General features: G+C 42.2%; 1 protein-coding gene across 2 annotated transcripts in view; it reads left to right on the forward strand.

Moving 5' to 3' along the window:
* The window catches only part of SWIP (strumpellin and WASH-interacting protein), a 98,548-nt gene that overhangs the window by 15,012 nt on the left and 55,560 nt on the right, over positions 1-27,976 (forward strand). For both annotated transcript variants that reach the window (XM_068358929.1, XM_068358930.1), the window contains 5 exons: positions 759-860; positions 3,399-3,542; positions 16,188-16,373; positions 21,667-21,765; positions 21,885-22,118. In XM_068358929.1, the coding sequence (XP_068215030.1) occupies positions 759-860; positions 3,399-3,542; positions 16,188-16,373; positions 21,667-21,765; positions 21,885-22,118 (765 nt within the window). The remainder of the gene's footprint in view (positions 1-758; positions 861-3,398; positions 3,543-16,187; positions 16,374-21,666; positions 21,766-21,884; positions 22,119-27,976) is intronic.

Consider the following 27,976-nt stretch of genomic DNA (forward strand, 5'->3'; position numbering starts at 1 on the left):
AATTAGGAAACTACAAGCTCTTTTTTTACTATTAAAATAGTAAATTTTGTTTTTGAATTAAGTGTTTTTAGTGGTATTGTAGATTGTTTTAATAGAAAATATTGGCTTTAATGAGCATTGTGGTTATGATACTAGATGAATTATAATCAGTCACTCATTCAGCTTTTAGGTACTAACTGAAATTATTGGTCTTAGTGTATTTTTTTCTCTAATTATCATAAAATACTACTGGATATTCCTCCATTTCATTCATCATCATCGTCATCATCATCATTTTGCATGAGACTTCCCTATTACAGGATTAAACTGGAAATAATTTTCCAATACCTTCTTTCTTGTGCACTTTTTGCCTTAATTCTGATATTCATTAATGTTATTCGTTGTGTAAAAGTAAGACTCTCGTGATGATAATAGAAAGTAAGATTTGCTCTTGATGTGCATAGAAGGTTTTGTTTTTCTAAGCATGCTTGACTGATGTCAAGTACATAATTCAAAGTAATATTTGAAGAGACTTTGTGTTGCAATGGTTATTTTTGACTTTGCAGTGTTTGAGGTACATAACATTTGATATATAATGGCAAGGAATTTTTCAAGTTTTATAGTATTAATTACACTTTCATAAAAAGTACTTCTAAGTTAATTCTATTCTATGGAGGTCTACAGCATATAACGAGTTGCATTTGCAATATGTAATTACAGTTTTAAATTCATGGTGATTTGTAAAAGTCTAGTTAGAAAAATGTTCTTAAATTTTTCAGTCATTGTTACGGCATCCATACGACAGCGAAGAAATTATAGTAACCAGGAATGGTGTCCTGAGAGAAGAAATACTGAATATTATTCTTGGATGGTGTGCTCAGGTAAGGAAAAATCAGAATAAAAACCTTTTGTCCTTCAAATAGGAGGATGTCAGCATGAACTTAAACTGCTGTTAAATCATTAATAAGGTAGTTGGTTAATGATAGGTGTGGCGAGGAGGAAGACCTACCTGATTGTGTCAAGTAACTTTTGACATTAGGCCGCAACCAATAATAACATCCTATTGCTGCGCTGTTGAATCTTTTTAATTTTTGTGTGAACTGCCATATGTTAGGTATCTATGGCGAGTAGCAGACTCTAAGCAGTTCCTCCCCTCAAGTGTCGTTCGTGCTCTTCCAATCAGGAAGAGAATGAATTTCGCTAGGGAAGTAACTTGGTTCTCTCTGTGATTGTATCTTTCTCCGGAGGGAGTTGGCTGGATTGTATAGTGCAAGATGCAAGATTTATGTCTTGGTTTTGCTTTCATCTAATATTTGTATTAAACATTGCTACTTGAATTTTATCAGTAGAGAGTCTGAAACCGACAACGCAGTCTAAACTTTTATTGTTTGAATGGAGTTGTTTAGAATTCTTTGTAGGTGGTGAAGGTTGTTTGACAAGTAGTATGTTGTAAAGGCAATATGTAAGGGTTATGGACAAACCTCTAGAGATTGTCGATATGTATTCGTACAGTACTTGAGACAGACAGTAAGTGTTTCCTTAGGACATGAGATCAAAATTAAAAGAAGGATAAGCATGGAATGGAGAGCTTTTGGTAAGCAAAATGGGATTATGGAAAGTAAAATGCAACTTTCTATAAATAGAAAAGTATTTACTCAGATAGTCCTACCAGTTTTAGCTTATGCATCAGAAACTTAGAGCCCTGCTAAAGCCTTAGAACTTAAGCTAGTTACAATTCAAAGAGCTATGGAAAGAATAATGATGAGATTAACTCAAAAAAGAGCAACTTGGATACGGGAGCAAACTAAAGTAGAGGATATTCTAACATGTAAGAAAAAGAAATGGACATGGGCTGGACATATGAGAATGACAGATAAAAGAATGACATTAAGAAAAACAAAATGGGTCTCTAGAGATTGCAAAGAAAGTAGGGGAAGGAAGAGAAGACAATGGATTGACAAACTGAGAAATATTGCATGTATAAACTGGCATGGAAAGACCATAAACAGATGCAAGTGGAAGAACATGTGTGAGGCCTTTGTTCTGCAGTGGGCTAGAAGCGGCTTTAGATTCCATTCACCATGCTGGCATCTTTTAGGTTATCCATCATTCCTAGTCTGTTAGTTGATGCAGGTGATTGGCCTCTGGATTTATATCATCAGTGTTCAATGATTAAATGCTGGTACTTTATAGGTTATAGAGGCTTTCTAACTTATTGGCTCTTCAAACTGCCTATAAAGGGAATATGTTTTTTTTTATGAAGCTCACTCTTCATCCCCAAAGCATTATGGATTCAGATTGAAACGTCTGCTGAATATTCTGAGGCTTTCCAGGAGTAGAGTACTACTTTTTAGTTATTAGTTATCCCTCTCTGGAAACTTTGAGAGATCCTCTCTTGTAATTATTTTACTGGCTCTCAATACAACATGGTAAGGGAAAACTTCTTTCTCTCCTCTTGGAACATGTTAACAATGTAGGGGTATTAGATTTATATTTACGGATGGGTCCAAATTCAATACTGGCATTGGGGCGGTGTACAATCATTCTTTTAGAGCTTAAAAAGAGTTGCCTCGTTTTAAGTGATGTTGCTAAGTAGCTGTTCATCATTAAAGATAGGAAGCTATCAATTCTTTTAAACACGTAATGTTTTTCTAATGTTTTTTAGATATAGATTCTCTTAGGGCCCACAGAGCTGCATGTTCTAACTTATTTACCACCTTGTAATCAATACTGAAAATGGTTTGGGAATCTTTCCTTCAGGTAGAATTTAGACACTAGAAATGTGGCTTGATGTTTTTGATTACTTTTTAAAAGTAATACATGGCTGAGGACTATGAAGTGTGAAGTAGGAGACTATGAATGGAGAAGTATTGATTTAAAAGTTAAAGATAGAGACTACTGGAGAAATCTAAACGAGGGCCTTTGGGCCAATAGGCGTGGGAGGAAATGATGATGATGCGTAATTGTATGCTATGTGGTTACAGACCTAACACTTTAACGTTAGAAGCCCTCTACAGCACTTTCCAACCATTATCCAATTCGGGTGTTCTTTTTTTACTAACTTATAAACCTCTGTTTGTTATTTTATCATTATCCAAGAATTTTGGCATAATTAAAGATTTGATTATATCTAAAAAATAGGAGATTTGATTTTGTGTGTATTGGTAACTCTTAATGGAAAAATTACTTAGTGCTTGGTTCCAGTGCCTGTTGCTAAGTTCTAATCGATTGAATAGCTCTTAGCATCATGAGAATGTTAAAAAATGTGGAATAAATTTGTTATTTTTATAATGATAGATATTTCATATAATAATATTTGAAATATTTTATTTTGCATTTTTAATGCAGTAAAGAATTTACTTATATGAGAATATCCCATTATTCTGTTTTAAGTTTTGAATTTTTTTTTACTCATTTAGTTAGAACAGAGTGGAGGCGAAGGATGGTGGTGTGATTTCCAACCTCAGGTTGTTGGTGTTACTGGCTTGATTATCTTTCATCACACCGTTTTTAATTGTCAAGATAAGCGCATTGCCAAGGCCTTGATCAACATTTATAAGAAGGTAAGTATTAGTTCCTTTTATAGTTGATATTCTAAGGCTAAATGTTATTAGCAGCACAGTTTTACAAATACGTGTTGTTCATTGTTGGAAATAATTGATAAATTAGGAAAAGATTGGCTACACTCATAATCATAGCTCTTCTAGAAGGGCACTCTAAAATCAAACCATTGTTCTATGGTCTTGGATAGTGCCATAGCCTCTGTACCATGGACTTCCACTGTCTTAGGGTAGAGTTCTCTTGCTTGATAGTACACTCGAGCACACTATTCTATCTTATTTCTCTTCCTCTTTTTTTTTCAGCTTTTGTAGTTCATATATATAAGATTTATTTGGTGTTGCTGTTCTTAAAATATTTTCTTTTGGTTGTTAGTTAATTCTCTTGTAGTGTCATTATTTCCTTTCCTCACTGGGCTATTTTCCCCATTGGAGCCCTTTGGACTTATAGCATCCTGCTTTTCCATCTAGGTTTGTAGCTCAGCAAGTAATAATAATGATAATATTGGTTGTTTAACTTGTTTTGAAGACATCACTTTTTCTTTGGTATTTACAAGTTACACAACATCATATCATATTGTCATCCTGAAATTTATATGTCAGAATTTCCCTGTAAAGGATATATCTACATTGAGTTCTCTTCACTCTTTATTGTCCTGTTCACTTTCTTCGTGAACTCACATTGGGCGTAGGTCTTATCTATCTATGGTTTTCTTGGCTTTCTTAGTGTCTTGGTCCTACTGCTCCCATGTGTATTGTTTTCTAGCTAATTGTTTCTCGTCCATCTGTTTTTATGTCCAAACCATATCCCTATATATTTTCCAGCTGCTCGACACCATATCTCTGGCACTTTATTTGTTATATGATCTCCCCACTATACATTTGTTTATCTATTAAACTTTTTACTTCGGAATTCTTTTGACGTAAGCCTGTTTTGTAATTGTAGGCATTTTGTCACACCAAATTTTACCTTCACACCTTTTTAATATCTTAAAGCAAAACTACAGTATTCAATTGAAACCTCTCAAGGATAATCTAAGTGTTTTGTGTACTGTAAATTAACCCTTTTACCCCCAATGGACGTACTGGTACATTTCACAAAACTTATCCCTTTACCCCCATGGACGTACTGGTACGTCCTTGCAAAAAACTGTTTTTTAAATTTTTTGCATATTTTTTATAATTTTTTGAGAAACTTCAGGCATTTTCCAAAATAATGAGACCAACCTGACCTCTCTGTGATGAAAATTAAGGCTGTTAGAGCAATTTAAAAAAAATATACAGTGAACCCTTGTTTATCGCGGTAGATAGGTTCCAGACCCGGCCGCGATAGGTGAAAATCCGCGAAGTAGTGACATCATATTTACCTATTTATTTAGCATGTATATTCGGACTTTTAAAACCTTCCCTTGTACGTAGTACTGTTAACAAACCACCCTTTAATGTACAGAACACTTAATGCATGTACTACAGCACCCTAAACTAAAACAGGCACAAATATTAAAGGCGATTTTATATCATGCGTTTCCTAAACACCTAAAAAGCACGATAAAAAATGGCAACCAATGTTTTGTTTACGTTCATCTCTGATCATAATGAAGAAACAAACTCATTTAGTGTACACATATATGTATAGGTTAGTTTTTGCATTGATTATATTGATTATACAGTATGTTGATTTTTTTATTACCAATGTTTTACGTACTTAATTTTTCTTAGGACTTCCAAATGAAATGTTTTTCTTTATGACGCCGCCTGAAACTACGGCGTCATAAAGTACTGTACGCTCAGTAAACAACCACGCTCAGAACAAAGAAGGCATTTAACGCGCATGATGAAAGTGATAAATAATGATATTTACAGTAAAAGCATTTACAAAATATGTTATTAGTACAAATATAATTTACCGTATCTATATAAAATCATACAGTACATACTGTACGTAGCAAAGCAGGAAAACAATTTACGAGAGAGAGAGAGAGAGAGAGAGAGAGAGAGAGAGAGAGAGAGAGAGAGAGAGAGAGAGATTGAGATTGTTTTACGTACGTACAAATGTAAATTTTAAACAAAAAAAATATGATAGGTTACAACATGTAGACTTTTAAAACCTTCCCTTTAACTTAATGCATACAGTTCTAAACTATAAAACAGGCACAAATATTAGAATGTGAGAATATTAAAGTAAAAAATAAAGATTGTTACTGTACTCACCACGAAAGAAGTTCAAGAAAAACTTGAATGATGATGGCGATGAATTTGCTGCACAGTAGAAATGATGATGATGAAGCTGATGATGTGTTCTACTGTGCAGCCAGGTAGTATTTTACGTCTCTTCAGACGGAGGTGTCTTTTCCTGGGATACCTCTTCAACTTCTTCCTGGGAAACTTCTTCAATTTCTTCCGAAGGCGTACTAGCAGGAGGAACTGGCTCTTTTTTGCGAGGCTGGAAGAACATTGTGATCGGAAGTTGTTGCCGCTGCTTCTTTTTTCGATCTAAGAGCATCTTGTAGGGAGTCATTATGTCATCAACCTTGTTGCAGAATTGCATCGACCGAACCATATCCTCGTCCCACTCTTGCAACATTTCTTTCAACTCCTTCGCATGGTTGCAGGCCTTGGCAAGCCGTTCTAATGTTAAGCCCGTTTCTTCGACATTTTCTTGGGTCTCTTCCTGGGTTTCACTCTCTTTTTCGCTTGCCGATTTCGTCAGGTCTTCGAGGTCTGCGTCAGTTAGGGGCTGGGAATGGCAGTCCAACAACTCGTCGACGTCTTCAGTCGTCATGTCGCCAAACCCGTCACCTCCAATTATGGCAGCCAACTGCACAGATTTGCGTATTGCAGAGTGTTGGATTTCAGCAGGTGTAAATCCCTCGTCGTCGTAAACAATCTGGGGCCACAACTTCTTCCAGCTCGCATTCACGGTTGCAGGTTTCATCTCTTGCAGTGCCTTCTGAATATTCTGCAGGCACGTGGCTATGGTGTACTGCCGCCAGTACGCCTTCAAGTTAAAATCTTCATCCTCATCATCTTGGGCAGCATCCACACACGCAACGAGGTCCGCCAAGGTATTCTTCGTGTAGAGGACCTTGAACGCCCTGATAACCCCCTGGTCCATCAATTGAATTAATGACGTGGTGTTGGGTGGCAGGAACTCAACCTGAATGCCCTCATGCGACAGGTCAGTTGCGTGTCCACCAGCGTTATCCATAAGGAGAAGGATCTTGAATGGCAAGCCCTTCTCTAAGAGATATTTGCTGACTTGCAGGATAAAACACTGATGGAACCAGTTGGAGGTCAGCATCTTCGTAATCCATGCTTTTTGATTATGCATCCAGTACACGGGAAGGAGATTCTTATTTTTATTTTTCAAAGCGCGAGGATTTTTCGACTTATAAAAATCCAGCAGCATTGCCACACATCACGAGGGTAACGCGATCCTTGAATGCTTTAAAGCCAGAGGCTTTGGCTTCCTCTATGAACAGGAAAGTTCGCGACGGCATTCTCTTCCAAAACAAGCCGGTCTCATCCATATTAAACACTTGTTCCGGCTTGTATCCACCTTCGGCGATAATATTCTTGAATGTCTGGTTCGCGTAAGTTTCAGCAGCGGCAGTGTCAGCCGAAGCAGCCTCGCCATGCAGGGAAACGCTTTTCAGGGCGAAGCGTTTCTGAAACTTCGCGAACCATCCTTTGCTGGCGGAAAAACGTTGTTTCTGAGGCTGGGAATCAGTGGATGTCCCTGGTTGAGGATCATCTGCATCATCATCTTCTTCAGCATGGTTGCCGTCGTCGTCTTGAGGTTCCTTTGCAGCAAAATTCTCATACAAGCCCAAAGCCTTTGTTCGGATGGTGTTCGTATCCAAGGCTATGTTCTTCTTCCGGCAGTCGGCAATCCACACAGCTAAAGCACCTTCCATGCGTACGATCGTTTTATTACGCGTTGTAACGACTCGCTTCGCTGATCTGCAAAAGGTGATTGCAGCCGTCTTTCTAATGTTCGCCTCGTCCTTCTTGATATAGCGAACAGTAGATTCGTTGATTCCAAAATGGCGCGCCGCGGCCGCGTAACTTCTACCGTCTTTTACCATATCGAGAAGCGTAACCTTCTCAGCAATCGTCATCATCCTTCGGTGGCGTTTAGGCTCACTACCAGCCTTAGTAGAAGCAGAACGCTTGGGAGGCATTGTACAGTAGGATTTGACAAAAAGTTCAACTTAAAAAGGTCGCACACAGCACAGATTAAACTTCACAAACTTAAGAACGTCTACTCAGCGATACGCGGTGAGAGAAAGTGGACGACCCGGGCCCGCGAGAACCTAGATGCTGGAAGCTGGAGATGCGAGCAAAACACCAATCACAGGCTAGATAACAAAACTTGAGTTCTGATTCGTCACCTATCAGCGCTTGAACCAATCACAACCCGTCTTACAGTATATGATGCGTAGGTTACCAACTCAAAGTACAAGATACCCCGCGCATACCGTACATACAGTATTAATAATAATAAATAATGATAATAATACAGTACAGTACTGTAATAATAATAATAATAATAATAATGATAATAATAATAACAATCATAATTTTATTAACAACAACAACAATAATAATAATAATAACAATAATAATAATAGCTTTACGTATGCTTTTTCAATATTAAACTTACCCGATAATCATGTAGCTGTCAACTCTGTTGCCCGACAGAATTCTACGGAAGGGATACGCCAGCGATCGCTATACAAGAGGGGGGTGTACTCACAAGCGCCACCTGTGGCCAGGTACTGCAGTACTTCTTGTTGACACCACTTCAATTTTTCCTCTGTCGTGCTTCCGGCAAGACGTTCATGGATACGCTTATAATTTTGGAGTCTTGTTCACGGTTTTTGGTGAAGTATTGCTCTAAGATTTCAGCTTTCGCTATTCAGGAAGTTCTATTATTAGCTTAGCTAGCTTTTGGAATTAATTTGATTAATTATGGTGATGAAGAGAGTATGAACTCTCTTTCACCTTTAAATGGCCGACCCTTCCCTTAGACGGAAGTGTTGGTGTCTAAGAGAGTATAGACTCTTTTTCTTAATTTTGCTTAACAAAAGTTATAGATTTATTTATATCTCTCCGCCTTTTATAGGCCTCTTCGATTAACTTCCTTTTATTATAAAATTATTAAAATTAATTTTTATATTTGTTTATATTCGACCTTTCCTAATAGTAGGCGATCTTTTCTTGTACCGAAGTTAATTAACATTGAGCCCGTCATTTCGGTTTTACCTGTTAACATATTATGCTATTTTAATGTTTTTGAAAGAATTTCTTTGATAGTCTCGTACTGTTTCAAAGTTGAACTAACGTTTTGTTTTGTCTCTGCAGTTGTTGACGTTCAGAACGTTCAACTTGCGCTCTATCGTTACGATAGAGAGAGAATTTTCACGGTGTCACGTTGCAGTAAGAGTAAACCGTTTTTAACGTTTTGTTCATTCTTTCTTAGCTTAATGGTTTTATTTCTAATAAAGGAACTTTTTATTTGGGAAATCTTTCAGTTTTTTTTTCCTTTAACAATAATATGTTTTAACGAGTATATATGATTGGGCTCTTCTCTCAGGTTCTAAGTCTAGAGAGAGAGAGAGAGAGAGATAGAGACGGAGGGAGAGAGAGCTGGATAAACGTTTCGTTCAAGCGAGTAACGTTGTTATCGTTTTTGCTCTTCTCCCTAGTCTCTTTAGGGGAAGAAGGTAAACGTTTCTAGAGTTTATTCTTGTTCTCAAGCTTTATGCGGTGAGAGATTTTAAACGTAGTTTATTTGATCTAGTGTTTAGTCTCTTTCCAGCCACTGAATTATTTATCTTTCATTAGATTTTTCTGCTACATTGTAATTCTGTTTTCGCAATTACTAACTTTTAAAGAAGGATAGAATTGCGTGTTTCAGGTACAAACCACTTAAAGTTTCGAGTTCAGTGAAATAAGTGCAAACAGAAATTCAAAAGTGATAAGTGATTAGCGCAAAGTGTGTCAGTGTTGTGCGTGAGGGTACTTCTTGCGTGCCAGTCGTCCTCCCAGTCCGGGACCTCTTGCAAGCTCCCAAGCCCAGGGGAGAAGCAATGTCGAAGGGCAAAAGGGTTCGGCAGGCCTTGATCGGCGCACAGAAGTATCCTCGGTGGTTGCGGGCGTGTCTTACAGAGACCGTCGCTCCCACCCGCAGACGATTGAGCCCTTATTTTACTCGTCTGCAGAAGAAATTTCGGGGAGATAACGCTGGACTCAGGTCTCAAGACCTCTTAAACGTAAAGTCCAGACCTCTAGAGTTCTACAACCCGGATGCAGTCATTGGGTTAGCTCTGACTCTCCGCAGTCATCAGGTGACTGCACACCTCCTAAGAGAGGTAAGGTGATGCCGCAACAGACCTCATCTTCTGTTAAGGCTTTGCCTCAGCAGACCTTAGCGTCTGCCGACCCCAAGATGACTTTGCTGCAGTCCATGCAGTCACAGCTTGCGGTCTTAATGCGTGAGTGTCAGGCTGAGAAGGTTACACCTCCTCCTGCGATCGCTCCGCCTCACCGCAGTCCAGTCTGCCAGGCGTACGATGTTGAGGTTCCTCAGGATACCTTACCGCGTACTGAGTTGCCAGTTACCAGCGGTGTGCAGCAACCTCCGCCTTCCTTAAGGCAACCTCAGCAATGGGAGCAGGAATCTTATGCCTTACTTCCTCCGCTTCCGCTTGCGGTTCCACCAGCGAGGCAACAATCTCTTGAGGTACGACAACCTCTTCCATCAATGAGGCAGCCACCTCAGCACTCGCTGCAGCTTAGGCTAGCACCTCAGGAACCTCAACTCGCGAGACAAGAACTGCGTTCTGCGCAGCCGCTACCTCAACTCTCGCAGCTCACACCTCAGGAACCTTAACTCGTTCCTCAGGAACCTGCTACTGCGCATCCGCAACCCTTACAGCAAGCGCAACTCTTGAGGCAGCAACCTCATGCTATGAGTCAGCCACCTCAACGCATGCATCTGCCACTTTCTCCTCAACTTGAGCCTCTTCCCATTCAATTTGGAAATAACACCTCATTACTTTCATAACTTGCATTTGTAATCATATACATGTATGCCTACACAAACATTATGATAATGGAGGTTATTTGTATTACTTATATAAAAATATATATGTATTCCTTGCAATATATTTTTAACAATATCGCAAAATATGACAAAAATATCTTCAAAACAAAAATGAATCATGAGTTATGAATGTAAGGTAAATATTATGTTGATATTAAAACCCCATGCAAGCATGCATGAAGTAATGCAGTGTTGCCAACAGGGCGAGTTTCCCTTTCCTGAGGTGAAGTAGATTATAGTACATTTAGTGTAGCTTAATTCTACGATTATCATGCCGGCTATCAAATTCATCAACAAAACAGTCTAAATCAATTCCCTCGGCACGTGCACTTTCAATGGACGGTAATGCGTTATTACTCACTCTAGCACTGGTCATGGAATTTCTGAGAAATGTTACACGCCATGCAACACGCTCTGCTTACCTTACAGCATGCTCTACTTACAGCATGCTCTGCATACAGCATGCTCTGCATACAGCATGCTCTGCATACAACATGCTCTGCATACAGCATGCTCTGCATTCAGCATGCTCTGCATACAACATGCTCTACATACAGCATGCTCTGCATACAGCATGCTCTGCATACAGCATGCTCTGCATACAACATGCTCTGCATACAGCATGCTCTGCTTTCAGCATGCTCTGCATACAACATGCTCTGCATACAGCATGCTCTGCATTCAGCATGCTCTGCATACAACATGCTCTACATACAGCATGCTCTGCATACAGCATGCTCTGCATACAACATGCTCTGCATACCTTACCGCATGCTTCTCAGTCACACATCTTTGGTTGTTGCCAACTCACTAGACTGTCAAGCAGTTTCATAACGTTGCCTTCTAGTCTGCTGCTTTTGCACCATTGAAACCCTCACTGAGAGAACTTAGCTTTTCTCGGATATGGTCCCTGTAGATGAGAAAGTGCTTTTCTCCCTCCTTCTGATATTCCCTTGAGGACTCTGTCATTTGGAGAGGAGCCTTTAGCTGCGTAGCCTCCTATGGACTTTTATTTAAGCATAACATGCTTCCAGGGAAGGTAATGGTTCCACTTCAGTCACTAACCCCGTCTGTTACCACACCTGCTCCCATAGACCTTGAGCTGTGTTGCAAGACATGCAGTCCAAGCTTAGTCCTTGTTAAAGGATTTTTTGTTTATGGAGTCAGTGTGTCACTGGGAAGACGTTCAACAACCAGCAGAAGTGACTTGTTGTGACGCAGTGCGGCAACCTCAGCAACCCGATAAGGAGTTGTCTGTACGACCCAGACAGTCTAGACAGCTTCGGGTTGTCACTGTACTTCCTCGCTTCCCCATGGTTGACAGTTCACAGACTGTGCAGCAGTACCATGATCTTGTGTCCGGCTCCGTCAGACGACTGGCTTTTAAGAGCTCCCACAAGTCGTCGCTGTCTGGAGATTCTCAGATGGACTATGGATCTGACCAAGGAACTGGGCCTTCTGGTCAATTTTGAGGAGTCTCAGCTCATCCCATCCCAGACCATTGTCTCCCTGGGTATGGATCTTCAGAGTCGAGCTTTTCGGGCTTTTCCGTCGGCCCCAAGGATCTTCCAAGCCCTAGAATGCATCCAGAGCATGCTGAGAAGGAACCGATGCTCAGTCAGGTAGTGGATGAGTCTAACAGGGACACTTTCATCGCTGGCCCTGTTCATCGTGTTAGGGAGACTCCACCTCCCCCCCTTCAGTATCATCTAGCTGCTCACTGGATAAAGGACATGACGCTAGAGACGGTCTCAGTTCCTGTTTCCGAAGAGAGGAGGTCTTCTCTCGCGTGGTGTAAGAACAGCTTTCTTCTCAAGGAAGTCTACCTTTGGCTGTTCAGAAACCCGACCGCCGACTCCTCTCGGACACATCAGACACGGGCTGGGGTGCGACTTTGGACGGACAGGAATGCTCGGGAACATGGAATCAGGAGCAAAGGACACTTCACATCAATTGCAAGGAGTTGTTGGCAGTTCTTCTGGCCTTGATAAACTTCAAGTCCCTCCAGCTTAACAAAGTGGTGGAGGTGGACTCTGACAACACCACAGCCCTGGCTTACATCTTCAAGCAGGGAGGGACTCTTTCGTGAAGTTGTTCTAGATCGCAAGGGACCTCCTCATCTGGTCTAAAGATCGAAAGCTCACGCTGGTAACGAGGTTCATTCAGGGCGGTATGAATGTCATGGCAGATCACCTCAGCCGGAAGGGTCAGGTCATCCCCACAGAGTGGACCCTTCACAAGAATGTTTGCAGCAGACTTTGGGCCCTGTGGGGTCAGCCAACCATAGATCTGTTCGCTACCTCGATAACCTAGAGACTCCTGTTGTATTGTTCTCCGATTCCAGACCCAGCAGCAGTTCACGTGGATGCTTTTCTGCTGGATTGGTTCCATCTCGACCTGTATGCATTCCCGCCGTTCAAGATTGTCAACAGGGTACTTCAGAAGTTCTCCTCTCGCAAAGGGACACGGCTGACGTTGGTTGGCTCCGCTCTGGCCCGCGAGAGAATGGTTCTTAGAGGTACTGCAATGGCTGGTCGACATTCCCAGGACTCTTCCTCTAGGAGTGAACCTTCTACGTCTACCTCACGTAAAGAAGGTACACCCAAACCTCCACGCTCTTCGTCTGACTGCCTTCAGACTTTCGAAAGACTCTCAAGAGCTAGGGGCTTTTCGAAGGAGGCAGCCAGAGCGATTGCCAAAGCAAGGAGAACATCCACTCTCAGAATCTATCAGTCTCAAGGGGAAGTCTTCCGTAGCTGGTACAAGACCAATGCAGTTTCCTCAACCAGTACCACTGTAACCCAGATTGCTGACTTCCTGTTATATCTAAGGAAAGTAAGATCCCTTTCAGCTCCTACGATCAAGGGTTACAGAAGTATGTTGGCAGCGGTTTTCCGCCACAGAGGCTTGGATCTTTCCACCAACAAAGATCTACAGGACCTCCCTAGGTCTTTTGAGACCTCAAAGGAACGTCGGTTGTCCACTCCAGGCTGGAATCTAGACGTGGTCCTAAGGTTCCTTATGTCATCAAGATTTGAACCTCTCCAATCAGCCTCTTTTTAGGACCTCACATTAAAAACTCTTTTCCTCGTGTGCTTGACAACAGCTAAAAGAGTAAGTGAGATCCACGCCTTCAGCAGGATCATTGTTTTCACATCTGAAACGGCTACATGTTCCTTGCAGCTCGGTTTTTACTAAACGAGCTTCCTTCACGTCCTTGGCCTAAGTCGTTCGAGATCCCAAGCCTGTCCAACTTGGTGGGGAATGAACTGGAGAGAGTACTTTGCCCAGTTAGAGCTCTTAGGTACTATCTAAAAAGGTCTTAACCTTTACGAGGACAATCAGAAGCCTTATGGTGTGCTATCAAGAAACCTTCTTTTCCAAGTTCTAAGAACTCAGTTTCTTACTATTCAGGCTTCTGATTAGGGAAGCACATTCTCATCTGAAGGAAGAAGACCTTGCTTTGCTGAAGGTAAGGACACATGAAGTGGGAGCTGTGGCTACTTCAGTGGCCTTCAAACAGAGCCATTCTCTGCAGAGTGTTATGGATGCAACCTATTGGAGAAGCAAGTCAGTGTTCGCATCATTCTATCTCAAAGATGTCCAGTCTCTTTACGAGTACTGCTACACCCTGGGACCATTCGTAGCAACGAATGCAGTAGTAGGCGAGGGCTCAGCCACTACATTCCCATAATCCCATAACCTTTTAACCTTTCTCTTGAATACTTTTTATGGGTTGTACGGTCGGCTAAGAAGCCTTCCACATCCTTGTTGATTTGGCGGGTGGTCAATTCTTTCTTGAGAAGCGCCGAGGTTAAAGGTTGTGATGAGGTCCTTTAGTATGGGTTGCAGCCCTTGATACTTCAGCACCTTAGAGTTGTTCAGCCTCCTAAGAGGAACGCTGCGCTCAGTAAGGAAGACGAACTTATTTAAGGCAGAGTAATGGCTCAAGTCGACTTCCTTACCAGGTACTTGTAATTTCATTGTTATTTTGAATAACTGATAATATGAAATACGGGATACTTAGCTTCTTGATATACATGTACACTGGTTTTCACCCACCTCCCTGGGTGTGAATCAGCTACATGATTATCGGGTAAGTTTAATATTGAAAAATGTTATTTTCATTAGTAAAATAAATTTTTGAATATACTTACCCGATAATCATGATTTAATTGACCCACCCTTCCTCCCCATAGAACCAGTGGACCGAGGAAAAATTGAAGTGGTGTCAACAAGAAGTACTGCAGTACCTGGCCACAGGTGGCGCTTGTGAGTACACCCCCCTCTTGTATAGCGATCGCTGGCGTATCCCTTCCGTAGAATTCTGTCGGGCAACAGAGTTGACAGCTACATGATTATCGGGTAAGTATATTCAAAAATTTATTTTACTAATGAAAATAACATATTTTATTCTTTTGTAGGATGTGTGTGTCTCTCTCTCTCTCTCTCTCTCTCTCTCTCTCTCTCTCTCTCTCTCTCTCTCTCTCTCTCTCTCTCTCGTACGCTTATTCGAAATGTGATTTTTTCAACAAAGAATATTATTGGATGCAGTACTACGTACGTAAACATACAAAAGATTCATGGAAAAGAAGCACATCCATTACATTTGTAGTACAGTAGTAGCCATCAGCAGCCTTACACCATTCTAATATGGTATGACTGTACAGTATCTGATTTGCGTTTCATGTTCGATTTAATTTTACTACGTACTGTATACAGTACTGTATTATCGTATGATAATAATACAGTAATAATAATAATAATAATAATAATTTTATTAACAACAACAACAATAATAATAATAATAACAATAATAATAATAGCTTTACGTATGCTATTTTATTCTTTTGTAGGATGTGTGTGTGTCTCTCTCTCTCTCTCTCTCTCTCTCGTACGCTTATTCGAAATGTGATTTTTGCAACAAAGAATATTATTGGATGCAGTACTACGTACGTATACATACAAAAGAATCATGGAAAAGATGCACATCCATTACATTTGTAGTACAGTAGTAGCCATCAGCAGCCTTACACCATTCTAATATGGTATGACTGCATCTGATTTGCGTTTCATGTTCGATTTAATTTTACTACGTACTGTATACAGTACTGTATTATCGTATGATCACATTCTCTTTTCGTGTTTTATTTCTTTCTGTGCTGAATTATATATCATATGTAATGCAATGAACAATCAGTAAGAGCAGATATTACTAATTACAGTATTAATGGAATTACAGGTAACGAAATATCGTATTTGGGGGTCTTCAGATTTCGCGGTATTTTCGAAATTTCCGGAAAATCCGCGATATGTATATATATATATGGGTTATGGAAAAAACCCGCGAAGTGGTGAATCCGCGATGGTCGAACCGCGAAGTAGCGAGGGTTCACTGTATTGCAAAATGTGCTTGAGAAAAAAAACACTGGGGGGTAAAGGGTTGGAAAGTTCCAAATAGCGTTGGGGGTAAAAGGGTTATAAGAGTGATTTTTTTATTTAAAGAATTTTATTGTAACTATTGTTTCTTTATTCCATAGATTCCTTGCATCACACTGACAGCCTCTGTAGTTTGGCTTGGAGAGAGGTACATAGCTACAGCCGCACCTCCTTTAGGCCAGCTATTTGATCGTAAAACTCAAGATGCTCTGTTGACTCACCGTACGAACCACTTAGCTCAGAAAGTTCAGACGGTGGCAAAAGAAGCTCAACTTGTTAATTTACAGGTATGGAAATCTTTTTAGTATTGATTTTAATGTAGTTTGAGTTATATGCACCACCGTCACTTTATCTATATTTCTGTACATATTGTTTTTATCATTATTTTTAAATTAGTTTATAAGTATGATGAATCCTTTTATTGATTTTAATTCTTATTCTGTCTGGAGATATTGAGCGAAACTTTACTGTATTGCAATATTCGTGGTCTGCATGCCAATGACCAAGACCTTACAGTTGCGTCTAGATAATATGATATTCTTTTATGCTTAGAGACTTCGGTTTCTCAAAAAGGCACTCACGTGAGGTCCTTATTACTTTTTTTAAGAAGCCAATAATTCTAAAACAAGATGCCATTCCTAAGCTAAGGGGAATGGCGATGTAGTTTAGGACTAAGTACCTTACTTCACATGATTCCTACTACATCGTCGTCGGCGCCCACTCGTGTCCGAGTATTGGGTTCTGTCGTTAGCCATCAGCCTCCTATCTATGGGGTGGGTGCTTATGTCTGATGTGGCTGTTAAGTCCTAGTCTGTGGTGGAAGAGTCGCGGACAGTGTTCACAAGGGAGGGTAGGTGGTGGGTGGGGCTGTTCTAATCGCTCTCTTCTTCTTCTCCTCCTAGCCTCCTCATTTTGTCTCCTCCTCTCCTCGAAGTACACGGTGCCATAGTGTACTGTACTTCTCCAGGTTTTCCTGTCCCTGGCTGTTTCTTCCCATGAGGAAGGATCGATGTCAGTTAGAGCCAGGGTGCGCTTTAGTTGATCTTTACAGCGCATTTTCGGGGCTCCTCGTGGTCTGGTGCCCTGGGTCAGTTCTCCGTAGAATATTTTCTTTGGGAGCCTGGATGGATCCATCCTATGCACGTGTCCTATCCAGCGGAGGCGGTGGTGGATGATGGTGGCCTCCATGCTGGTCAGCGAGGCACGTTCTAAGACTTCAATGTTGGTGGTGTGGCTCTCCCAGGGGATTTTCAAGATCTGCATCAGTTTCATTTGTTGAAAGCGTTCTAGGTTTTTGATATCGTTTCTATATAGCGTCCATGTTTCACATGCATACAGGAGCGTGGAGAGGACTACTGCCCTGAACATCATTATTTTGGTGGTCATTGTCAGTGCGTGGTTGTTAAATACGCAGCAGTTGAGTCGGCCAAAGGCGGAGTGGGCTGCCCTGATCCTGTTCTCCATGTCCTTTTTGCTTGTGGGAGCTGATGTTAGGATGTTCCCTAGGTAGGAGAACTGGTCCACCTGTTCTAACGGTTGGTCATTCATTGTGGTATTGAGGTTTGGGAGCATCAGTCCTGGTGGATGTTGGACGAGGGTCTTGGTTTTATCTGTGTTGACTTGCATCCCAAAACGTTCATAGGCAGAGTTGTATGCATGAGCTAACGACTGCAGGTCCTCTGCCGTCTGACCTGGGGTGGCATTGTCGTCAGCATACTGCAGTTCTCGCACTGCACACAAGGTGGTCTTGGTTCTGGCGCGGAGTCTGGCGAGGTTGAAAGCGCCTCCATCCATGCGGAAACGTAGGTCGACTGAGGGTGTGTCTGGGGGAATCTCGTTGAGCATTGCTGCGGTGTATAGCGAGAAACACGTTGGGGCCAGAACACAGCCCTGCTTCAGGCCACCGTTGATGGGGAATGGGTCTGAAAGAGAGTTCTGGTGGCAGACTCTCCCAACCATTCCGTCATGGAGGGCACGCACCAGCTTGACAAAATCGGGTGGGCAGCCATATCTTTTGAGGACAGCCCACATGGCAGGTCGAGGTACTTTGTCGAAGGCCTTTTTCAAATCCCAGAAGATGAACATTATGGGCTGTTGTTGTTCGAGGCTCTTCTCTTGTAGTTGTCGCGCACAGAAGATCATGTCTATGGTCCCGCGGGAAGGTCAAAAGCCGCACTGGGACTCTGGCAGGACGTCTTCTGCGAGAATAAGGAGGTGGTCAAGGAGAATCCGAGCGAAAATCTTATTCGCGATGCTTAGTAGTGATATTCCCCGGTAGTTGTTACAGTTCTCCCTGTCTCCCTTCTTGAAGAGGGTAACGATGTTTGCATCGCGGAAGTCACTGGGGAGGGTCTTGGTCTCCCATATTTTCAGTATAAGGAGCATCAAACGGTTCCTCAAACCGGGGCCACCGGGAGTGAGGAGCTCCAACGGGATGTTGTCTGGCCCTACTACATATGTGGATGTCATTGAAAAGTTTGTGGCAGGTATAACAATTTCCATTTGTGTTTGAACTACCGGAATCCAGACAAGGAATATTCTATCTTCGATTGTGTTCTTACCTTTGAAACTGGGTTCCATATGTCCCTCTACAATAAACCAACAAATTTTGGGGCTTTGCCTCAACATTGACAGCCAATACCCTGCCAGATACAAGGCCTCCACCATAAAATCCTTCGTAAAAAGAGCTATCTCTCATTGCTCTGCCTGGAAGGCTATCTTTGACAAACTGAATTGTATATCACAGGTCCTTGTGACCAATGGATATCCAAACAGGCAGGTCAACCGAGAGGTCAAGAAAGCCCTTGACACCTAGTATAGGGAGGAATTGCACGACATGACCAGCGTAACTAAAATAAACATCTACTATTAAAGGGATCATACGCCGTAATTACCATAAAAAAGAGAGCCCTTAAAGACATCATGTGGAACAACGCCTTTCCCATACAAGATAACATGGAGCTTAACTTTGTAATATATTACCAAAACACGAAAACCAAGACTTTGATCACGAAGACTAACCCAGCCCCTCCTGTGTAGGACAGTCTGAAGAGAACAAATAGGGTCTATAGCAGTTACATATGGATGACCACCATGCGGCTCTCCGAACGCCTCTCCTGTCACGTACAGCAGGGTGCCATTAAGGCACATTGCCAACAGGCCCCTAATAGTTCCATTTCGCAAGGACACATCATGAAAAATACCAAAATCATCAGTTGCACCCTGACGGCAGGAGGCTCAGAAGAATTCTGGAGGCCTTACTGATCCAGCAGGAGATACATACCCTCAACTCATCGCAGGAAATGTTTCTCCTACCTACCTTTCAAAGGAGCACCACCCTCCTGCCTACGATCAGCCATACCAACCACGACAATATTGACAACAGCAGTACCAATGAGCGGAACATTAGCTTGCCTGGAACGGATCCTCTCTCAGCGAGTGCTACGACTAATCAGAGAGCAGATTCCTCTAACTGGGAATCTGACACACCTGACAGTCCCGTGACCCAATCACTGGGCTCATTGCTCAGTATAGAGCATGCCTCCCGGCACAGCTACAAGCTTCGCCCGCCTGGCATTCCCAAATAATGAAAATTTGCCACCCGGATTAAGACCTACCTGGCCTCATATAAATAGAGCCACGAAGCCTTCATTTTTCAGTTTAAATTAAAGTCTGATGATGATCAGATGTACTTTGCTGCTTGAAACACATTGCAAATTGACCTCACCCCTGAAAACGATGAAGAAAGATCGATCACCGAACCCTGGAACGCCCTTGGACTTCGTACATAAACTTATGTTTAAATGTACACTCTTTTTAAGTGCAGAATTCATTCAATTGCTGATGAACATATACCCTCTCCAAGAGTGAGAATATCATAATTACTGGCTAATTGTAGTGCTGTTAAAAAGATTATTAGGTCAATGGAAAAGGTGTCATAAAATTAATGCAACTGAGGCAGTCATTATCTTCAATCAAACTTGCATAAATAAAAATAATGATTATGAATATGATAATGATAAATGTGCTACTTGGATGGGGCATGTCTGTTAGCAGGCATCCTCGTGTGCTGAGTGTTGAGCGTGGCCTCTGGTGCAGTGGCTGGTGTACGGAGTGGCCTTTGGTGCAATGGCAGGTGTATGGCCTGAGGGGGAAGAAACGGTAGAACCATTCGTTGGGGTCGGACTAGGCAACGTCCAAGAAGACTTTGGGGAATTCGCTTGGTTCTTCTATCTTTATGAATTCTACTACTGTTGCTGCCAATGTGCATACACTCCTGGCTTGATCCCTGGGGAGTACTGTATGCTTCAGGGGCCTGGGATACTCGGATCAACATCAGCAAGCTCTTCAGGTTTTGTTGTTGGGTGGGGGACCCCTAGTGTTCCCCATTTCCCTTCAGAGGCTAGAAGCTCTTTGCTGATGGTGAGTTTGAGCTAAGGAAATCTTGAACTTCTTTAGGTCTTTCTGGTAGGTCCTCCATGACATTATTGTGAGAGGGGGTAGCCAAGACTTCTTCAGTTTTTCTGGTAGGCCCTCCATGACTTATTCCGAACAAGTTAGTAGCTAAATCTATCTTTCCTGTAGTATCCCTTGTACATCTAAGTGTTCCCAAATATGTCGCCAGTGACACCAATTGTGGTGGGTGTGGTGGTTCCCCCAGTGTTAGGGAGCCCCTTGGTTTCTGGCTGTAAACCTAAGAAGGTTGGTAAGTGTAGTAAGGTATCTTCCGGCCTGGCAGGTAAGGTACCGTAGTCGGGAGACGGGCCCTAGCCATTGGCTGTAAAGGTAAATGAAAAGGTAAGATGAGTGCTACCCCTTTCCCTTGGTTACCCTGATGTCAGGGGAGGGGTGGAGGATTCACTAGTTAGTCTCCCAGGACTGCCATCCCTCCTCTTACTCGTAGGATCGGAGGCTTGGGTCAGTCTTACCCGACCTCGCTTTTTGCACTGGTCTCTTATTACCTAACTCAGCAAATAAGGAGGGCTGACTGTAATCGAGGAAAAGTCGAATCTCTACCCAAGCCAAGGTTGAAGCACTTGGGGCATGCTTGCAATAGAAAGTTCGGTCAGATAAACAATAGCATCAACAAACCTAAGGTGGTAATGTGCTCGTTCTGTCATACAAAATTACCATGGCTCTGGCAGAATCTTCTTAGCTACTTTCTCCTTATTGGAGAAGCTTGTTCCTCAAGCAAGTGCCTTCACCAGAAATCTTTTCATGTACTGTTTGAAGAATGTCTGGCTAGTCTCCTGGAACTGCCATCCTTCCTTTTGCTAGTGGGATTGGAGGCTTAGGTTGGTCTTACCCATTAGCTAATGAGGAACACTCACAAGGGAGTTCCACTGGACTCTTCGCCTCTGGCCATGCAACTGTGCTTAGATGTTGTGAGAGGGGAGCGGCCAAGCATGAATGACTTGGTCATTAAAGTGGAGTGGTCAAAAGAAGCATCTACTTTTTTATATCCTGTTGCTTAACTGTTAACATTAATTAATGGCCGTGCAGCTTACACTGAAAACATGTTCTCTAAATAAAGGAAGAAAATATAGAAATTACTTTAAAAATTTGTGATTGATTTCACAGGTTTGTGGTTGGGCAGTCAATCTGGATGCAGCTTCAAGAAAACACTCTAGCCAGATGAAAAATCAAGATCTTAGTCAACGTGCGTCACTGTTATTACAGGTGGGTTTTACGGTTTTACTAGGTTTTTTCGACTATAAATTTTTCTTGTAACAAGTTTATATTGCCTAATTTTTAATAAAAAATATTTAATGACATGAAATTGTTTTTTTTGTCCACAGGGTATGATTCTAGCACATACAGTGAAATACAGCATTGAAACCATTTTGAATCTGCACACAACTCTTGGCCGCCCTATGGGGAAAGCTTGTGCATTAAGTGTATGCAGTCTGATAGAATCTTTGAAGGCTATTGAGAACACCTACAACCACCATAAAACCCTTTTAGCAGAATCTTTACCACATGTGATCCAGTACCTCACCTGCCAAGTACTCACAATTGTCACTGCTACTAAGGTAACATATCTTCATTTTCTTACACTACTGAAATAGTATTTTATTTTGATGATATGAAATAACTTCTGATAAAGGAATATGCTTATTATTGGCAGTTAAAAACACACTGTAATAGTATCATTAAATGGTGGAGTTGTTGAATATATAAGTAACTTGCATCTGAATCCAAAGTGTTTGGTCATGCATAATACTTTTCATGTCAGTCTAGTAGTCTTCTCATACATAATCACTAACCCTGCCCCTTATATTGAACATCCAGCATCATTTATTCTAATATCTCCTTCAGCTTCTGGTTTTTACAGTAGAATTGATTCTTCTTCTTCTTCTTCTTCTTCTTCTTCTTCTTCTTCTTCTTCTTCATGGAAGTAGGCTCTCTTTCAAGCAGGTTTCATTGAAGATTATAGCTGCCTCAGTGGCATTAATTTTGTAGTTTCACAGGACTCTATTTTTATTCCCAACATTATTCTTCCCATTGCTCTTTGAGTTGTAACTAGCTTTTGTTCTAAAGCTCTAGTAAAGCTAAAACTTTCTGATGCATAAGTTAATGCTGGTGGGACCATCTGATTAGATACTTTTCTTTTCATAGAAAGCGTCATTTTGATTTTCATAATCTCATTTTGTTTACCAAAACCTTTACATCCTGTGCTTATCCTTCTTTGAATTTTGTTTACATGCTATGAGGAAACACTTTCTATCTATCCTAAGCACATATAATCATTAACTCTCGCTAAAGGTTTGCCCATAACCTTTATTTGTTGTCTCTGCATTTTCATTGCAAATTTTCTTAGTTTTCATCATTTATTTTCAGTCCTACATTTCTACTGTATTCAAATATTCTATCTTTTGCAATTCCTCCCCTGGTTCACTAAATGCAACTACTGTATGCCATCTGAAAATCTCAGGTTGTTAAGGTATTCCCCATTAATGTTAATTCCCACATTTTCCTAATCTGTATTTTTAAAAACTTCTAGGCAGGCTGTAATTAATTTTAGTAGAGATCGGCACTCTGTCTAACTCCTTTCTCAATCAAGATTTTTCGTATTTTTTATGTAGTTATAGAATTGCTCTATCTTCAAGTGTTTTAATGTATGGATATGATAGATGCTAGTTTAAAAATCGTCATTTTTAGACACAAGACTTACCTGGTAGTCATGTATAATTAAATATAGACAGCTATATACTTAACTACCAGGTAAGTACAGTATGTTCAAAAATTTATTTTATAATGAAAATGATATTTTCAAACACAAGACTTACCTGGTAGTTATGTATATAGCTGTCTATATTTAATTATACATAACTACCAGGTAATTATGTTCAAAAATTTATTTTATAATGAAAATAACATTTTTAAACACAAGACTTACCTGGTAGTTATGTATATAGCTGTCTATATTTAATTATACATAACTACCAGGTAATTATGTTCAAAAATTTATTTTATAATGAAAATAACATTTTTAAACACAAGACTTACCTGGTAGTTATGTATATAGCTGTCTATATTTAATTATACATAACTACCAGGTAATTATGTTCAAAAATGTTATTTTCATTAGTAAAATAAATTTTTGAATATACTTACCCGATGATCATGTAGCTGTCAACTCTGTTGCCCGACAGAAATCTACGGTCGGGATACGCCAGCGATCGCTATACAGGTGGGGGTGTACACAACAGCGCCATCTGTGGTCAGGTACTCCAGTACTTCTTGTCAACACCACCTCAATTTTTTCCTCGGTCCACTGGTTCTCTATGGGGAGGAAGGGTGGGTCAATTAAATCATGATCATCGGGTAAGTATATTCAAAAATTTATTTTACTAATGAAAATAACATTTTTCAATATTAATCTTACCCGATGATCATGTAGCTGATTCACACCCAGGGTGGTGGGTGGAGACCAGCATACATGTTAACAAAGAAGCTAAGTATCCCGTATTTCATTTTATTAGTTATTCAAAAATAACATAAAATAAATAAGTACCTGGTAAGGAAGACGACTTGAACCATTACTCTGCCTTTATTAAGTACGTCTTCCTTACTGAGCGTAGCGGTCCTCTTAGGATGCTGAACGACTCTTAGGTGCTGAAGTATAAAGGGCTGCAACCCATACTAAAGGACCTCATCACAACCTTTAACCTCGGCGCTTCTCAAGAAAGAATTGACCACCCGCCAAATCAACAAGGATGTGGAAGGCTTCTTAGCCAACCGTACAACCCATAAAAAGTATTCAAGAGAAAGGTTAAAAAGGTTATGGGATTATGGGAATGTAGTGGCTGAGCCCCCGCCTACTACTGCATTCGTTGCTACGAATGGTCCCAGGGTGTAGCAGTTCTCGTAAAGAGACTGGACATCTTTGAGATAGAATGATGCGAACACTGACTTGCTTCTCCAATAGGTTGCATCCATAACACTCTGCAGAGAACGGTTCTGTTTGAAGGCCACTGAAGTAGCCACAGCTCTCACTTCATGTGTCCTTACCTTTAGCAAAGCAAGGTCTTCTTCCTTCAGATGAGAATGTGCTTCCCTAATCAGAAGCCTGATTTAGTAAGAAACTGAGTTCTTAGACCTTGGAAGAGAAGGCTTCTTGATAGCACACCATAAGGCTTCTGATTGTCCTCGTAAAGGTTATGACCTTTTTAGATAGTACCTAAGAGCTCTAACTGGGCAAAGTACTCTCTCCAGTTCGTTCCCCACCAAGTTGGACAGGCTTGGGATCTCGAACGACTTAGGCCAAGGACGAGAAGGAAGCTCGTTTTAGCAAAAAACCGAGCTGCAAGGAACATGTAGCCGTTTCAGATGTGAAAACTATGTTCCTGCTGAAGGCGTGGATCTCACTTACTCTTTTAGCTGTTGCCAAGCACACGAGGAAAAGAGTTTTTAATGTGAGGTCCTTAAAAGAGGCTGATTGGAGAGGTTCAAATCTTGATGACATAAGGAACCTTAGGACCACGTCTAGATTCCAGCCTGGAGTGGACAACCGACGTTCCTTTGAGGTCTCAAAAGACCTAAGGAGGTCCTGTAGATCTTTGTTGGTGGAAAGATCCAAGCCTCTGTGGCGGAAAACCGCTGCCAACATACTTCTGTAACCCTTGATCGTAGGAGCTGAAAGGGATCTTACGTTCCTTAGATGTAACAGGAAGTCAGCAATCTGGGTTACAGTGGTACTGGTTGAGGAAACTGGATTGGCCTTGTACCAGCTTCGGAAGACTTCCCCTTTAGACTGATAGACTCTGAGAGTGGATGTCCTCCTTGCACTGGCAATCGCTCTGGCTGCCTCCTTCGAAAAGCCCCTAGCTCTTGAGAGTCTTTCGATAGTCTGAAGGCAGTCAGACGAAGAGCGTGGAGGATTGGGTGTACCTTCTTTACGTGAGGTTGACGTAGAAGGTCCACTCCTAGAGGAAGAGTCCTGGGAATGTCGACCAGCCATTGCAGTACCTCTATGAACCATTCTCTCGCGGGCCAGAGGGGAGCAACCAACGTCAGCCGTGTCCCTTTGCGAGAGGCGAACTTCTGAAGTACCCTGTTGACAATCTTGAACGGCGGGAATGCATACTGGTCGAGATGGGACCAATCCAGCAGAAAAGCATCCACGTGAACTGCTGCTGGGTCTGGAATCGGAGAACAATACAACAGGAGCCTCTAGGTTATCGAGGTAGCGAACAGATCTATGGTTGGCTGACCCCACAGGGCCCAAAGTCTGCTGCAAACATTCTTGTGAAGGGTCCACTCTGTGGGGATGACCTGACCCTTCCGGCTGAGGCGATCTGCCATGACATTCATATCGCCCTGAATGAACCTCGTTACCAGCGTGAGCTTTCGATCTTTTGACCAGATGAGGAGGTCCCTTGCGATCTAGAACAACTTCCACGAATGAGTCCCTCCCTGCTTGGAGATGTAAGCCAAGGCTGTGGTGTTGTCAGAGTCCACCTCCACCACCTTGTTAAGCTGGAGGGACTTGAAGTTTATCAAGGCCAGATGAACCGCCAACAGCTCCTTGCAATTGATGTGAAGTGTCCTTTGCTCCTGATTCCATGTTCCCGAGCATTCCTGTCCGTCCAAAGTCGCACCCCAGCCCGTGTCTGATGCGTCCGAGAAGAAAGGGCGGTCGGGTTTCTGAACAGCCAAAGGTAGACCTTCCTTGAGAAGAAAGCTGTTCTTTCACCACGTTAGAGTAGACCTCCTCTCTTCGGAAACAGGAACTGAGACCGTCTCTAGCGTCATGTCCTTTATCCAGTGAGCAGCTAGATGATACTGAAGGGGGCGGAGGTGGAGTCTCCCTAACTCGATGAACAGGGCCAGCGATGAAAGTGTCCCTGTTAGACTCATCCACTACCTGACTGAGCATCGGTTCCTTCTCAGCATGCTCTGGATGCATTCTAGGGCTTGGTAGATTCTTGGGGCCGACGGAAAAGCCCGAAAAGCTCGACTCTGAAGCTCCATACCCAGGTAGACAAAGGTCTGGGATGGGACGAGCTGGGACTCCTCTAAATTGACCAGGAGGCCCAGTTCCTTGGTCAGATCCATAGTCCATCTGAGATTCTCCAGACAGCGACGACTTGTGGGAGCTCTTAAAAGCCAGTCGTCTGACGGAGCCGGACACAAGATCATGGTACTGCTGCACAGTCTGTGAACTGTCAACCATGGGGAAGCGAGGAAGTACAGCGACAACCCGAAACTGTCTAGACTGTCTGGGTAGTACAGACAACTCCTTATCGGGTTGCTGAGGTTGCCGCACTGCGTCACAACAAGTCCCCTCTGCTGGTTGTTGAACGTCTTCCCAGTGACACACTGACTCCGTAAACAAAAAATCCTCTAACAAGGACTAAGCTTGGACTGCATGTCTTGCAACAAAGCTCAAGGTCTATGGGAGCAGGTGTGGCAACAGACGGGGTTAGCGACTGAAGCGGAACCATTACCCTCCCTGGAAGCATGTTATGCTTAAATAAAAGTCCATAGGAGGCTAAGCAGCTTAAGGCTCCTCTCCAAATGACAGAGTCCTCAAGGGAATATCAGAAGGAGGGAGAATAGCACTTTCTCATCTACAGGAACCATATCCAAGAAAAGCTAAGTTCTCTCAGTGAGGGTTTCACTGGTGCAAAAGCAGCAGACCAGAAGGCAACGTTATGAAACTGCTTGACAGTCTTGTGAGTTGGCAACAACCAAAGATGTGTGACTGAGGAGCATGCGGTAAGGTATGCAGAGCATGCTGTAAGGTATGCAGAGCATGCTGTATGCAGAGCATGCTGTAAGGAATGCAGAGCATGTTGTAAGGTATGCAGAGCATGCTGTATGCAGAGCATAGTATGCAGAGCATGCTGTAAGGTATGCAGAGCATGCTGTAAGGAATGCAGAGCATGCTGTATGCAGAGCATGCTGTAAGGTATGCAGAGCATGCTGTAAGGTATGCAGAGCATGCTGTATGTAGAGCATGCTGTAAGGTATGCAGAGCATGTTGCATGGCATGCGGCTTATGCTGCATGGGATGAGGCTCATGCTGCATGGGATGAGGCTCATGCTGCATGGTATGAGGCTCATGCTGCATGGGATGAGGCTCATGCTGCAAGGGATGAGGCTCAGGCCGCATGGGTTGAGGAGGATGCCGCATAGTATGAGGCTCCTGCCTCATGGGTTGAGGAGGTTGCCGTATAGCATGAGGCTCCTGCCTCATGGGTTGAGGAGGATGCCGCATAGCATGAGGCTCCTCATAGCATGAGGCTCCCGCCTCATGGGTTGAGGAGGATGTCGCATAGCATGAGGCTCCTCATAGCATGAGGCTCCCGCCTCATGGGTTGAGGAGGATGCCGCATAGCATGAGGCTCCTCATAGCATGAGGCTCCCGCCTCATGGGTTGAGG

The sequence above is a fragment of the Palaemon carinicauda genome, chromosome 35 (assembly GCF_036898095.1).
Source record: "Palaemon carinicauda isolate YSFRI2023 chromosome 35, ASM3689809v2, whole genome shotgun sequence".
Classification (NCBI taxonomy): domain Eukaryota; kingdom Metazoa; phylum Arthropoda; class Malacostraca; order Decapoda; family Palaemonidae; genus Palaemon; species Palaemon carinicauda.